Source organism: Sparus aurata, chromosome 21 (assembly GCF_900880675.1).
Source record: "Sparus aurata chromosome 21, fSpaAur1.1, whole genome shotgun sequence".
In the NCBI taxonomy this organism is placed as follows: Eukaryota; Metazoa; Chordata; class Actinopteri; order Spariformes; family Sparidae; genus Sparus; species Sparus aurata.
The window spans coordinates 2,522,441-2,538,785 of NC_044207.1; the positions used below are offsets into that span (position 1 = coordinate 2,522,441).

General features: G+C 38.8%; 1 protein-coding gene and 1 long non-coding RNA gene across 4 annotated transcripts in view; one reads left to right on the plus strand and one right to left on the minus strand.

The window, feature by feature from the left end:
• The window catches only part of LOC115572876 (phospholipid phosphatase-related protein type 4-like), a 168,819-nt gene extending 153,151 nt beyond the window's left edge, over positions 1-15,668 (plus strand). For all 3 annotated transcript variants that reach the window (XM_030403348.1, XM_030403346.1, XM_030403347.1), the window contains 2 exons: positions 4,516-4,672; positions 5,205-15,668. In XM_030403348.1, coding sequence (XP_030259208.1) covers positions 4,516-4,672; positions 5,205-6,298 — 1,251 coding nt within the window. In that variant the 3' untranslated portion in view covers positions 6,299-15,668. The remainder of the gene's footprint in view (positions 1-4,515; positions 4,673-5,204) is intronic.
• On the minus strand, positions 1,486-2,535 carry LOC115572889 (uncharacterized). The gene is made up of 4 exons (XR_003982173.1): positions 2,398-2,535; positions 2,069-2,248; positions 1,823-1,911; positions 1,486-1,698 (listed from the first exon to the last, which is right to left on the minus strand). It is a non-coding gene; the product is annotated as an uncharacterized LOC115572889 (long non-coding RNA).
• Positions 15,669-16,345: the final 677 nt, after the last annotated feature.

The following is a 16,345-nucleotide window of genomic DNA, read 5'->3' on the forward strand; positions in this document are numbered from 1 at the left end:
ATTTATCCAACCAGCACTCGCTGCAAATTCCTCATCTCTGCTGTCACTCACGGTGGCGGACATTTGTTTCTCCCTAATCATTTTGTGGGACACTCTCTCGTGGCGTGGCCGTTTGCTGATAACTCATTCCCGCATGTTTATCTCAGGCTCCTCTCTAGCCTTCTTCCTCCCTCCACCAGGCAGCTTGGCCCTGTTGCTGTCCTCCTCGGACAGACGCTGAAGCTCAGTTTCTCTCACTCTCTTGGGGTCGACAGAGAAACGTCTAGCGGCTGCTTCTCCCATATTTTACAACAGAAAGTTTGAATTTCAAGTCGTACTTTTTATTTGTTTGCTGCACCGGAGCCATGGCGATCATCAATGTGATACTGACTGACAGAAAGCAGCACAGTACGTGAACAAGGCGAAGAAGAAAAACGTGCAGTGTCAGTGTCTCACTTGACTTAAAAATAAATAAACGCGTTCAATGAACGCTCGTTCATGAACTCGTTCATATTTTGGGCGAACGTGAACTGAACGTACTGTATTCTGCCTGATGAACGTTATTGTGAACGCGTTCATTCTGGCGTTTGTGAACGGCGCGTTCTCACAGTTTAACTTCGTTCAAGAGAGTGCCAGATTTCCATCGAGCCTTCCAGGCGAAAACCGGCTAAAACACACCGTGAACAGGCTTTGATGTAGCGGAAAAACACCCAGTCTGGCTGTTGTGTATAAAAACGACGTTGGACGAGAGGTTTGTGTAACTCACTTTACTTTCGATCAAAACGAAACTTAACTATTTCAGACGGAAACAGCTGCATACCAAACGAACAAGAAGGGTCTAGCTGCAGCCGCAGCCAAGCCAGAGCCGCTACAAACCACACCCATTACAAAACACGCCCCCTACAAAACACGCCCATACAACACTACGGTGGCTGTGGAGGCCCAGAGCACTTAGAAAGCAAACACAAAGGAAACAAAGCAATAACCAGATCATTTTTAACAACTTTAACGGTTGATTCACAACATTAAATGCTTTTCAATGCAAACAATGTGCTTGAAACAATAAATATGTACAAAAATAGAAAGTTAAGTAATAAAAAAATTAAAAGATTGGGATAAAAGATTAATCTGATAAAAGATTATATAGGACTGCTAAATCTGGTGCATGCATCTTTTCATTTTTTATATAAGTGACTAATGTATGTGCACAAGGTTATTTTAAACTCAATAAAATAAAATATTTACAATAATAATAATAATTAGTAGTAGTCATTTCAATTAAAATAGGTTGTTTCCACCAGCCGTTTTTCTAAGAGCCACACTGTCACAGAGCTTGGCCTACTACATCAGATGCCATAATTATCACTCTAAGGTGATGATTTCTTATGGGTTAACAGAAAAGATTGCTTGCCCTTTGACACAAATAAAATGTATTTATGTATTTATAAATATGACCATACACAGGTCTTTAAAATATTTACCTCAAAACACAAAAGTTGAGACAAATGAATTAGCCAGCAACAACTTTTATTGGCAATAAAATAAAACATTATCATTTCACAGACTATTTTTTAATTCATCCTACATACATACTAAAGCGTCTTCAAAAACTCCTCAGAGTCCAGAGCTCTTCTGAGTTTTTCAGCATATTTTCCTAGTTGCTGTAGAGCCTCCTTGCTCATGTTGTTTGTCATGTAATGAGCCAACAGCCGTTTTTCACTGATGAGACAAAATGGAAGAAAATAGCGATTAGTAAAAGGAAATTCACACGGAAAGGCTGTCATAAACAATGTAAAAAACAATACTTATAGGTATTAGCACTCTCCTTATGTATGTAGCATACCTCAAGTCATACTGCAGTCCACATTTATACACTTCTGTCGCTCTGTCAATGGAAAATGCATCGACAGCTGAAAGGGCATGGACTGTTGCCTATGTCATGAGGTGAACAAAAGGACATCTTTCATTTAGACATTTAAGTTGTCTGTCATGTTGCAGTTAACAAGATATTAACCATAAGTTAAAGACTGACAATAATAACAATTATACAAAATGTTATTCTAATAAATAAAAAAGTTTCATAATTTACCTCTGGCAGAAGCACATCCATAACAAATGCCACTTGATTGTGACATCTGGTTGTCTGTGCTTCAACCAGGCTTGTCAAGAAGCCCAGCACTCTGTCCAGCTGCTCATCCTCCACAAAGAAAATGATCACCCTGCCCTTTGATGTTGCCCATGAGGATGTAACTTTTCATGCGATGACCGCCTGTAAATATATATATTTCTTAGGAGAATGCTCAAAATAAATGTACGAACACTAGGCTAACAGAAAATGTTTCACTTAAATCATTCATTTAACATATTTTGACCAAAATTAGTTACACTATGTGACTTAAATTCCATTTTCAAACTCACTTCAAGATGTTGCAGTAGACCGTTATCCTGAGTGATGAACGTTACATGAAGGTCACTAGTGACTTTTCTATGGTGTTCAGCTTGCTGAGCCCTTTCCTAAAATTTGATCAAACAGCATTCAGATGTTAAACGTAATTATTCTGGTTAAGTATATTAAATAAGATTTGTTGTTTGTTGACCCTTTGCATGTCCTTACATCAAGCCTGTCGAAACATGCGTCTTCACTCAGGATCCCAACGTCTCTGGTTGTGGTGACCACATCATGTTAGTCCATGCTGTCATTATAGTCCTTAATCAAGACACACAAAGTCATGACTTAGTGCACAGCTGTAAACACTGGACATGTTGTTCTCTTGGGTTAATCTTCACTCACATTAACATGCTCTCTGGGTGGAAAGCTGTAAGGCCTCTTACTGTACATGTGGTCGGTGTCCTGTGGACTCTGAAGAAAGCAAACCATAATTGTGTCAGTTTGTTTTATGGGGATCCAGGTAGGATTGACATTTGCACTTAAAATTATCGCACCGCCATTGCAAATTAGGTTTATTGACAAAATGTACAAACTTTCTGCTTTTTACAATAAACAAATCAAACATGAACAATTTAAATGGATTCAAGAATACATCTGTCATTTTTGCAATAAATGTATTTGTATGTCACTTTCTGACATGCACTTAAACGTCACCGTTAACAAATCTCTAGCCAGTACAGTTATTTGAAGTGATATAAAACATGACCCTATTTTTTAAATGTTTTTGTGTATCAAAATAACACATTGATATGTTGAGTTAAATGACAATATTCTGCGTCTACGTGCCGTGTTCCCTCAATACTTCTGTTATCATCCCTTGCTCAGTCATTAATCTGATTTTCATAACGTAAAAGACGACACAAAATGGCACGGCGACGGCGAGCCAAAACAGATCCTCTACCACCCGAATTGCATTAATGGCGTACAGTAGCGGCTCCGCCGTCTTCATCTCCCAGCCGCAGCTGGACAACCCGGTTTTGCAGAATATTGTCGAAGAGCTGCAGTTTCAATGTTAAAACTGATAGAATAATAGCCGTCCGTGGTTCTATATGGGCTGTGGCAATAATTTTGAGAAATAATAGCTCGCATCAACATATTGAAAAAAAAAATAACTATGAACTAGTTCATTTTTGGAACTGTGAACTTTGTTCAAAATTTTGAATTATGAACTATGAACTGAACTAGTTCATTTTAAAATTTGTGAACTGAACTTTGAACTAGTTCGTGTAGAAAGTGAACTCTCCCAACACTGTTTAAATGTCGGCGCTGTTGTGTGTGAAAGATAGTTAGAGACGCCGAGACCCGCCTTACGTTGCTTCTGATTGGTTTATATTGCGTGGTGCCTTCCGTGGTTGGTTAGATTTAGGCACAAAGGACTGATGGATTGATCTGGGATTGGTTATCTCGGTCAGTCAATCAGAGTTACTCGAACTACGGCAATCCCAGAGGACCAAAGTTTATTATCATGAAAAAAATAAATATAGAGTATTGAATGGGGAAATATAAGCGTGAGAAATGTCAAGTGTGGCGTGTGGTGTGAGAATGGGTCAAATTGCGTGACTGTCACACTCAAAGCGTGACGCTTGGCAGCTCTGTTATTGTATAATTTCAATGGAGACTTTTGTGGACAGCTGCAGTCCCAGCCTGTCGAGGTTTATTTCATTGTCATTCAACAACACAAGGTACTACTAAACCTGTAGTCCCTTTATGTTACACACAAAACTTGATTTCATGATGGAGTGTTGATGATGAGTTCAGGAGTCTCAAATTATTAGTATCTTTGTGCTCTGAGCACATTTCGTCTCACGTCACTGATGCTCTGTAGATGGTACCAGTAATGTCTTCCTGTCCTGGGTCCTGATGAACCATGTCAGTTTGAGATGTTTCCAGTCAGGATACTTCCTATTGCTCCTCTGTAAAAGCTGACCAGAACTTGGCACCAGAATTTAGCTTTCGTAAGTGTCTGTAGGAACCTTTCTGTGCTTTTTTATCAGGGTGGTGAAATGGCAGTTTAACTGAAAATGAGTAAGTATCCCTGCAGCAACATTTCGAATAACTCACATTTAACTGTTATCCTTCTGTTCCAGGTGATAGCCTTATCCAAACAGCAGGGTTTGCTTCACTCTCCTCGGTCAGAGGATGGTGGCAGTACTGTCAGCTGCACAGGATCCATTCGGTACCGAGCCCTCACAGACCAGGACCCTTCACCACCGGCCTCCACCACTGGAGCTGTGGGAGGAGGAGGTCTGTACCCCTAAAACAGATACATATCAGACTGGGATTGGGGAAAAGAGCTGGCTTACATCCTTCCTCGTATCAAACTGAATACAGTTTGGACGTGGGCTGCGCCAATAGTCAAAATTCATTTTGCGGGTATTTTGGCAGATATTGCGATGCATGATGAGTGGGAATCATCATTTTTGCATCACAATTTTCATTTTCTCTGAAAAAAATCCTGATGATGTGACATGTGTTGGGCTCTGAACCAAACAAACATGTTTTCTTACATCTGGAGTAGAAGATGTGTGGACATCTCTGCAGCTACTACATTATAATGCTGTTGGTCACACAGTTGACTTTTATCAAATGGTAACAGCGTCTTGTGTTTTGGATATTGCACTTGGCCATATGATTTTGATTATGCAGCTTTAGTGTGAACAGTATGAAGGATGGGAAGGTCTGAGACTGAGATTTATTGATTTAAACATTTTAGATTTCGATTATTATTGTGAGCAGAAGAAAATTATTAAGTCATTCCTTTGTCTTGGTCTTTTAGGAGGAGGTTTGGAAAGAAGTGGCAGTATAGTCCGTGTTGAAGCCCACCCAGAGTCCAGATCACATAAACCTGTGGTGAAACCTCCGAGCACCGACGGGAGTGGCTCCTGGAGATGGAAACCACCAGATCAACGAGCTTCACTCCGACAATCAACTTTCACCCTCAACGACCTAAACAGACACACAGACAGCTGTGATTCGCTGAGGGATGGAGGTTCGGTGGATGGGCGGAGGAGCGTGACAGGGACCGAAACAGAGAGTGAAGGGGGAGATGGAGGAGGTGACGGAATAGGAGGGGGAGGAGGGGGTGTATACATAAACCATCCACATGTTATACACCCTTTACATCCCTTACATCCCAATAACCCCAACAATTTCCAGCACCCCAACTTTAACCCCAACAATCCCAATAACCCTAACAATTTCCAGCACCCCAACTTTAATCCCAACAATCCCAACAACCTCCAGAACCCCAACTTTAACCCCAACTATCCCAACAACTTCCAGAACCCCAACTTTAACCCCAACAATCCCAATAACCCCAACAACTTCCAGCACCCCAACTTTAACCCCAACAATCCCAATAACCCCAACTTTAACAATGCTCATGTTAACTTCAACCCCAACTCTGCCAACTCCAACATGCCATTCACCCCCACTGTCACCTTTGCTCCTCCCTTCCACCCCCACCCTCAGGCCATTACCACCATAAGAGTCACGCCGGTGGAGGGAACAGCTGCCAGCAGTGATGGCGGCTCAGACTGCCAGTCTGTCGCCTCGTCCAGCCGTGAGTCGACATTGAGGAGGAAGAGTGGCACCCACATGGTCCACATGCCTGATCGAGGGCCCACCCCCGAGCTTGACAACAACCAACGCCTGTGTGACGACAGCAACCGCCTCGACAATGAAAGCAGCAGCCGTTTCCACGAAAACCTTCGAAGTTTTCAAGAAAACCCCATCCATCCCATGCACTCCAACCATCCCAACAGGCAGGTGATGTTTGGCCGTCCGAGCCCAACCCCTCCCCCCACCTTACCCCGCCCCATCCTGACTCACACTCCACCTCCTACTCTGGGGTTGGCCTATAAAGAATGATGCACTCTGTGTTCACTTCCTCCATCAACGCCTGTGGTACAAATGTCCACTACCTTACTGGAGATGCTACTTTGTCCAAACAAAACATCAGATGGGGACAAAATTGAAAGGAAAATCTGTCTACCACCCAGGGTCAGTAATTAGAGGATGGCCACAGAGAGCCTCTCACCTGACCAATCGGGGCACAATTTAGCTAATTGTGTATCCAGAGCATCACAGCTGGTTTAGTTACCAACCAGATAAATGTTGTTTCTTACTAAGAGGCGTACTGTAGGCTTTTTTAAAACCTACCAGCAATAGGTTCATGATCCACTTTGGGTCACAAGCCATAGAGAGTTCAAACACAACTAGCCCTGCCCCACCACCTCCAGCTGGTCAATAAGAGAGGACCATAGTCATGGTCCAGTATGTGAGGGTGGACTTTGATTCAACTTTTTACCTTGTTTTGTTTTTTTAATATCCTGGTCTTCTGGATACACCAGTCATTATTTTGTAAATGTAATAATCTGAGCACACAAATATGATGGGCTAAATAAACTGCTGACGCAATCAGAGGGAGAGACTCAGTCTCCTTAGTATGTCCAGTCGCTCCCTGTCCTCTGACTGCTGGGTCAGCTGTAAATGGGATCACACTCTTATTAAAATATTTATACATGCAGTATATTCTCATTCTGTGGTCAAAAACAGGTAATGGTATATGAACATAATGGTATATTCATTTGCATTCGGAGCCCATAACTCTGCTGTGTTTGTACATATGAATATGGGTGTCCACTGTGGCTCTTCATTGTGTCTGGACTACACCAAGTCCCTTTGGGGCCATAACAGTATCTCTTAGTTCACGGTGGTATTGTGTTTGTGTTGGATAAGAACAATATGATGGGACAAACATTGTGTTTAAATATATCTTTTTACTTTTTAACATGCTGTGTTTTAATGATGTGCAGTATGTGAATTATATTACTGTGTAGTAGCTGTACTGTTCACATGCAGCCTGTAATTCATCTCAAAACTTAGACACACATCCTGAAATGGAAGGATGTCCAGTATTTGGTTTTCTTTGGTTCATTTTTATAATCTCATCATGGCTCCCAGTGTGTTTGTGAATACAGCTTAGTTTAAGGGCAGCTATTGGGGAATAAATCCGATATTCTAAGAACAAAGTCAGAATTTTTGGAGAAAAAGGGTTACAAGAAAGAGGAAAATAACAACAATAAATCAATTAACAACACAATGCACGGAAAAATAGTATAGAAAGTTGTAATTTTACAATATCAAAGTCAGCGACAAGGTTTGTAATTTTAAGAAACAAGGGCATAATATTAAAATATAAAGTGCAATTGTAAAAGTAAGTGCAATGTTTAAAAAAAAAAGTCCTACATTACAAAAAGATTATTCAGTGTCATTTTGAGATGAAAGTTAACATTTTTAAGAATAACTTTAAATACAGTTGTTAACACAATATTAACACTACCAGAAAGAAAATCTCATAATTCTCAAGAGTTGAGTGTAAAAGTACTTTATTAGAATTGTAAAGTCCTACATTTATAAAAGGTCAGTACATTACAAGAACATTATGATTCTGAGATTTAATCCAACATTTGTACAGGAACATACAACACAATACAATTATGCAAGACCATATTAACATTAGAGGAAAACAATTATCATTTAAAAAAAATGGAATTAATTTATGAGAGTAGAGTGTAATTATACAAGAAAGATTTGCTAATCTAAGTTCTTATTTTACAAATAAAAGTCATAATATCACAAGATGAATTAATAGTCTTAATACTACCAGATAAGTAGTAATATTGCAAGAACAAAGTTGTAATTGAACAAGAAGCTCAATCATGTATAAGAAAGTCAGAATTTGAAATAAATTATTTTCTAAAAAGCAACAAAATGCTATTCAACATCGTCCATACAGTTTCAGAAGAATCATCCATCCTACAATCTGTAATAACTGTCAAATCTATAATACCAGTCAAATCTTTAGTAATACTCAAATCTTTAGTAACAGTCAAATCTATAATACCAGTCGAATCTTAAGTAATAATCAAATCTTTAGTAACAGTCAAATCCATAATAACAGTCAAATCTATAGTAACAGTCAAATCTTATAATAACAGTCAAATCTTATAATAACAGTAAAATCTTTTGTAACAATCAAATCTTTTGTAACAGTCAAATCTATGATAACAGTCAAATCCTTAGTGACAGTCAAATCTTGAGAAACAGTCAAATCTATAATAACAGTCAAATCTTTAGTAACAGTCAAATCTATAGTAACAGTCAAATCTTTAGTAACAGTCAAATCTATAATAACAGTCAAATCTATAGTAACAGTCAAATCTTTAGTAACAGTCAAATCTATAATAACAGTCAAATCTATAGTAACAGTCAAATCTTATAATAACAGTCAAATCTATAATAACCGCATTACAGTATTCGAAGACTTTAACAAGAAATATTATATATATTTTAATATTACCATGTAGAAAATTACAGCTCTATTTTAATGCAAATTTTAATTATTTTCGAGTGAAATTAGCACTTTTTTTTGAATGTTTGAGCTTTTTTATGAAATTACAACTTAATGCTTGTACTGTTAAGACTTTTGGTAACACTTTATGATTAACTTTAGAATTAATTAAATGGTACATTTATAATTAATTTTAGTTAGTTATGAGATGTTTCATTGTTAACAATGAAATGCTTTATAGATAATTTATTAAATGATCATAAAGGTGTATAAACATCAGCTGAAACTCCTTAAAAACAATTTAACAATTGGTAAAATAAATGGAGCATTTTATTGTTGGTTAACAGTTAATAACTATTAACTAAAGTTTGGTCATTAAAAAGTGCTACTGGCTTTGCTCTTGTACGCTCAAACTTTATTCTTATCACATAATGACTTTTCTTTATACTCCTTTTCTCTGTGAAATTAGTTAGTTCCTGCTGAGCAGTGGGCTTATTGTCCTAAACTGGAAAACATTCTGACATTTCCTACTTCCTAGTGAAAAATGACCTTTTAAATGTTTTGTACTGATTGCCAGACACAACACATTTGGACACATGAAATCTGATTATTTAGCCCAGAGTTAACATTCTGTGTTTCACTGATTGACATCCACAGAGAAGTCCTGTGGCTGTGTGCTGGTCACATACCTGCAGTGTCTCAGTACAGGACAGGTGAGTGTTTGGATGGAAACCTGCCTTGAACACAAAGAGCCTGTTGGAAGAAGTTTAAAAAGCACAAGTACTGCAGTTAGATAAGTGTGTATATTAAAGCTTTGTACATACGTATGTCACTTCTCACATATCTCTTTGCATTTGTAGATGCAGGGCCATGATGAAGGTTTAGTTGATGATGCTGCTGCTGCTGCTGCTGCTGATGGTCGTTGTAAAGAGCTCTTCATGTGTTGTGGACATCTCTTATTGTAACAGGAGCTCTCTTAGTTAAACAGACTGATACAGAACCGGTATCAGTGGATGGAATGTGTGTTTGTATGTGACAGTCCACTCCTCTACATGTGTTTCTGTGTTTAGACTCTTTTCTACTGAACAGTAAAGAATGGACAGTTAGATGAGAAGTACAGTTAGTTTGTTAACAAGTCACAGTAGGCAGTGATTCGGCTTGGTCGGGTCTTTGTTGCTATCATGAATTTTTTGAGCCAGATGTTTGGGTCAAACGGGCAGCAGAGGGTGTGACCATCAGGAGTGATGGAAGGGTTAGTGAGGCTGTGAGTCACATCATCGTGTCACCTGTATACTCTGTCTCAACTGTATTTGCTGGCTTCTATAAACAGCATTATAAGAACTTCATGAAAAAGAATTTCATTGTTTTACGTTCATTAAAATATGTTTTAGTAAAGTCAAATCGAGCTAGAGACACAAGTCTTTCATAACAGAAGGGAGTTACCATTGATTGATCAATTCTAAAACTGAAGTAGCTTAAAAAGACAATTTGTTAGAAACGGTCAGAATTTTAGTTCAAACATCGTGAACAGTGTTGACGTTCTGTCTGTGACATTTCTGTTCAGCGTTACAGTCATGTCTACTGATGTTAGCATGCTAACCAGCTAGCACCGGCCAGTCCTGTCTCCACTGTGTAGCTCAAGAGGTGATAGTCTGACAGCTCCTGTAGTTTCAGCAGCCAGTTCACTACTTAATTTCACAAGTCAAAATAAATGCCTATTGGCTATACTAAACTGAAAAATACAACCAATACAATGAATTTCTTTCTTTCGCCTTCCTTCCACAGCCACCTCTGGTTTGGTCAAAATATTTCACCATCCTCAGTTCAGAGTAAGATGGTGAAATATTCCAGCTCCACACGGCGTTTCTCAGAAGCTGTGTTCAGCCCGAGTGCTGTCCACATGTGTTCACAGTGTTGAGCTGGGCCCTGTTGACTGTAGTGACTCCCCCGTCAGCTGTGGTTACGGTACGGGCAGAATCCTGCCAGCTCATAGTGCTGCTTTAGCTCAAAGGCTAACTGAGCTACTTGCTAACAGCAGCTAGTTGCTACAGTCATAGTATAGTGTGCAGCAGTCAGTGGTTATGCTGCCCCCTATAGTTCTAGAGCTACCTTTGAATTCTGACCACTTCTAACAAAAGACAGCTTTAGTAATGAGTTTGATGCACAGCACCTGCGAGGTAAAGCAGAAATCCCAGTGGTCTTTTGTAAAGCAGGATTTACTCAGCCTGTTTGAACACCTAAATATTTGATATTTCCATCTGTTTCCTGGTGACTTTGCACAGCAGTTGATGTCGAAAAGGCTGCAGTGTGACCTTTTGCTGTTTAGAGGACCAACACAGTGTTGAGTCTGTGGCACAACACAGTGTTGTGTCTGTCGCACCACAGTCTTTTCATTTCATTCTCAGAAAGGTAGCTAGCAGCTTGCTTGCCGTATATCTGAACTTTTAGTAATGCTGAGAAGTGACAGCAGTTTGCCAAAATGATGAGTAGACAATGTCATATGTTTTTAAATCTGAGCTATATCTTTCCAGAAAACTAGCAGGTTATATTTAGAAGCTGAAGGAGCCTCCTGCTACTGCATCGTATTATCATGTCAACACAAGATATGTTTATGATTATGTCTGAAATTTGAATCACCATCATGATCAGAAATGGAAAATGATCAGGCTTTTAGACTCTGTATGGGTCCTTACATAGTTGTTAAGGACAGTGTGAGCTCTGAGTCTCAGACACTCCTTTTTCTCCTTCAGATGTTAGTGGACAGCAGAGATACTCTCACACAAAGTTTAAAACCCTGCAGCTCCCCTCCAGTTGAAGAACTTAGGAAGCCTCTTGGATGAGAGGTGAAACGTCTTCAGCACACAACAAGTCCAGTTATAGTTACGATGACCTGGATGACTGAGAACCTTCTCATTCAGTCAACAAGTCATTGATGGATGTGAAGCACAGCTAGGCAGGAGTTTAGCACTGGAATACAAACCTGCTGAGTAAGAATATCATTGTTTTGTTTTCCTGGAAGTCTTTATTATTATTGTTGTTATTATTATTATTAATATTATTTAACCATGAAGCAGTCTTACATGTCATCTACCCCCTAACCAATGCTGCTTTACAAATATTCTCTCCTAACAACCACACATCAATGACAGGATACACTTGTGTTGTTATATTAGATGGAATGTACCAAATATGATGCAAGTTGATTATTTTTGCATAAATTTGTTGGTTAGAATTACAGATTTCTGTCGGCTCATTTCATTCATTTTAGTATTATGAGTACATGAATACTGAATACAGTCCCTGGAAAAGTGACTAATCACAAATATGAATTTGTTATTCTTGTATATATTACTGTAGACAGATAAGTATATTTTGATATAGATGTTGTGGAATATGATTTAATAATCAAACAAAACATGTTTTCTAATCTGATGTAAAAGGCATGTCAGTGGAGTTCATTTCAACGTACAGTATAAATATTTAAGGTGAATACATAGTTTAAAAGATTTGCATTTGAGTATAGTTTTGTGTTCTTTTAGCAGAAACATGTTTTGATGGAAAGGATTGGAAGTTGAGAAGTTGTACTGGAAACAACAGGAACAATGACTTGTGTTTGAAATGTTTGGATTGTGAATAAAGGCACACAATCAATAGTCAAAGCATTGGCAGAGAAAGCTCACAGCAGGTTTATGTCCATATCTAAACCTCTGAGTGTAAATAGTTGTCATCTGAATTTAGCATTCTGACATACTGAATATGTTTACATTTCCAACTGAAAAGTATTGTGATTGGATGGAAGAAAATGAGAACTGAAGCCGGTCGGCCTGGATCTGTTCTGAAGTCTGTTTGAATTAAAGTGTCCAAGTAATCTGTGGACACCTTAGTGGAGTCGTGCCAAGTCAATACAGTGACATTCTCCTTTAATGTGCCATCTGCCTACTCTGTCATGGTGAATGAGTGAATGAGCATTTTGTGGAAGAATGTCAGGTCACCTGATCATCACTGCTGTGAAAGGAGGGCCCACCAGCTGGAGTCAGGGGCTGCAGCTGCCTTCTCTTTATGCATTGTGTTACTTTGGCTTTTAACTTTACAGTGATGGGATGCTTTAGTTGTATGATTTGCAGAAGTAAGTCGGATGGTATTTAGACATTGCTGAAGCTCTTCTCACATCACTGTTAGCTGGCTGCTGTAGTCACTTCACTGTGACTGTAACACTGGAGCAAAGCTTGTCTGAACAATCAAATTTAGTTTTAGCCCTTTATTCTATGATATGAAATTACTATTGGTCTATGAAAACAGGTAGAAGTAGCTGAGCCTTAGGTTTGGGGAGGCACAGTAATAAACTAGCTCTAATGTAGGCTGCAGTTAGTTGCCGGCTTACTTGAACACAAAGTATAGCTGGGTTGGGGTTATGCTAGCAGCTACAGAGTTAGCCCTTATACTACCTATTGTTACACAATGAATGGCCTCTTTTAAATGCTGAACCAGCTGGTGAAAGTTAATAAGAACTGTTGAGCTTCTAATAATCTTTTATTTTTGTCTATTCTTTCACCGGATCTCTATTAATATGATCTATCTATCTATCTATCTATCTATCTATCTATCTATCTATCTATCTATCTATCTATGTGTATATATACAAATATACACATATTTATATATATATATATATATACACACACACATAGATAGATATTTATATATACATTAGATAGATATTTTTGAGAAGAGAACATTTTATACTTGCTTGTCAAATATGTTGCTAATTGCCATGGCAACCGTCTGCACTCATGAGTGAATGGTTACTACACCTTATATATACATATACAGCCAGCCAAGAGGAGATCTTATACCAATAGTGGAGACGTGTTCTGCGCTGTCCTGGAAGCAGTCAGATATGACACTGGTTAACACTTCATAATAACCATTTTTAACAGATGGTAAACAAAGTATAATAAACTTTAGATGATAGTTATTAACAAACATGTTTCATCTCATAACGGCCATATAAATAATGTTTATAGATGAACTACACAGTCTTTGTTAACTATTTAAACATCAGGTGTAACTTTACAAAAAAAAATGTTTAATAGATGGTTAATAAAGCTTTACATTGTTTGGCAACAGTTAAATAACTATTGGTAACTATGGTTATTATAAAGTGTTATTGTCACTTGAAGCATGTTCAGCTGCATCTATAGCTGTAAATAGACATTTGTATCTTTATACTCATCACTACATCCTGTGTATGAACCCAGACTGATGCTTTGGGTTGTTTGCTCATTGGAAATGCTAATGTTTAGCATAGAATAAAAGACAACCAGGCCTGGAGCCAATTCACAATCTGACCAGACCCCCATGTTCAGTCTACAGCCCAATGATCATTTTGTACTGTTCAGATGGCTGGAAAGCCATTTGTGCTAGAATGTTACTTCAATTACATTTTTAATTGGACAATGCTTAATTTCTATATTTGAACAGATTGCCTGTTGGGCACAATGCAAGACATTTGAATAGAGTGGTAGAAAAAAGCTTGTGTCATGTGAATACCTTGGAGCTCCAGTGTAGTTGTAAATTTTCATGGTGTTTCATTGGAAAATGTCTTTTTGTATAAAAGCACACATTTTGATCCAGAAGGCAAGCTGTCTGCTTCAGTCCTGAGAAGTTCTATTTTTTGGAGGTATGAAGTTTGGGATGTTGACAGAGCTGGCAGAGTTACAGGTCATGCTTATATCTGTGAGAAAAATTAACATCTGCACAAACTGCTGTTATCATCTTCATGAGCTGACATCTGGTCTGCTGGCTGCAAGACTGAGAAATGACTCTACTGTTTCAATTCCAATTTATGTCAGTTATAATGTTTTTCTGTAGCGATCAGCATGATTGTAAATGAGGCCAAATGGAGAGAGGAAACAATGTCACAACTTTATGTTGAGTGTTGATGCAACTCAGTATGTGTGTGCTCAATCTCAGTAGTTAGGTTTACATGTACATCTACTTGAATACTCATACTTGAACTGTTGGCCAGTACATGCAGACCATATCCTATTAGAGCAACACATCCTCACACCTAGACCACTGAACAGGTCGACTGCCAGTGACTCTCGACACAACATGACAGTCTTACAGTCCAGACCGTAACCAACAGTGCTATTATAGATTTGTGTCATTTAAGTCCAATAAGATTCAAAAAGAGTGTCTACAACATATTATACAGAGCTGATTCTATCAAACACTTTACCTACTGTATCCTAGTAGAGTCATTCCAGGAAGCATTCAGGGTGACACCATGCTCCAAAAATGGTGTGTACTTACAGGCGACACAGTCGACCAACCAAAATCAGTGACTCAGCTCAGCATGTGCAAGCTAGAACAATACGAATAAGAATCCCCTAAAATGATTTTGTCCAATCAATTTTTAGTGTTGTTTTTACATTTCCTCACCTTAGTAATCTCATGTGAGCTAGGTAAATCGAATCGCCACGTAAGTAACTGTCAGAACATGACACGCAGTCTAATTGTAAGTGGGAATGGAAGTCTGTATCCAAATAATGTGTACATGTAACGATAGCCACTGAGAAGGAGTCCATCCTGTGACTGTAGCACTCTATACTACACACAGTCGACTCCTCTCTCCCAAAGTGGACAGATATGGACAACAGAACTGTTGACTTGGAGGAGGATTATTTCAGAGTGCCATCATATGTGGGCCTGCAGGACTGTGTTGAGAGCTAACTGCAGTGTGAACTGTGCGACTAATGGACTGAACTGTTCCATTTGAACTGACTCTGTGAACATGTACAACAGTGGCTGATAATGACAGACATCCTAAAGTATCTGTTTTCCAGTGGTGTCTCTGTAACAAAATAAAAGTTTGATATCAAACCTGTTGTCACAGTTTCTACTTCATACTTTGGTAGTTGTGTCTCTGCTTGTGTGTCTGGAGAAAAAGGAAATGAATAAAGGATGAAAGGTTTGGCAGAGATCAACAGGGATTTAAATCAGGAGAAAGAAGCATTACATTATATTACATTATACTTACATTATAGTCCAGAGTAAAAGAAAAACATAATTTGATGACATATCATACAATGTACTACTTAGTGACATACTTTGTGTTATACCCACTGTGAGGGAGCAGTGGGCACAGATTAACCCTCACAACCTACTGCATGTGTTGATGGTGGGGAAACCTATGCAAGCACTGGAAGAACATGCAAACACCGCACAGAAAAAGGTCCTGCCTCAGCAGGATTTGAACCCAGGACCTTCTTGCTCTGAGCCAACAGAATAGCCAATAGAAAGGCCGGATTACCAACTGGGGCCCCTGAATTCCAACGGAGCTCTTGGCACGCTGTGTGTCAGGCTGTCCTGTGTTGGCTGACTTACTTCAAATTCTGTTGGTGATTATACACCACAGTAATGCATTATCACTTGACACCATACAGACCAGAAAGTGAGCCCTGTGTAAGAGTCTCTCTGTCAAAATCAGTTCTCGCTGCTGTCATTATTTCAGTTTAATGCTCACATCAAATGAATGTGAGTGAATGAGGCACCAGCTG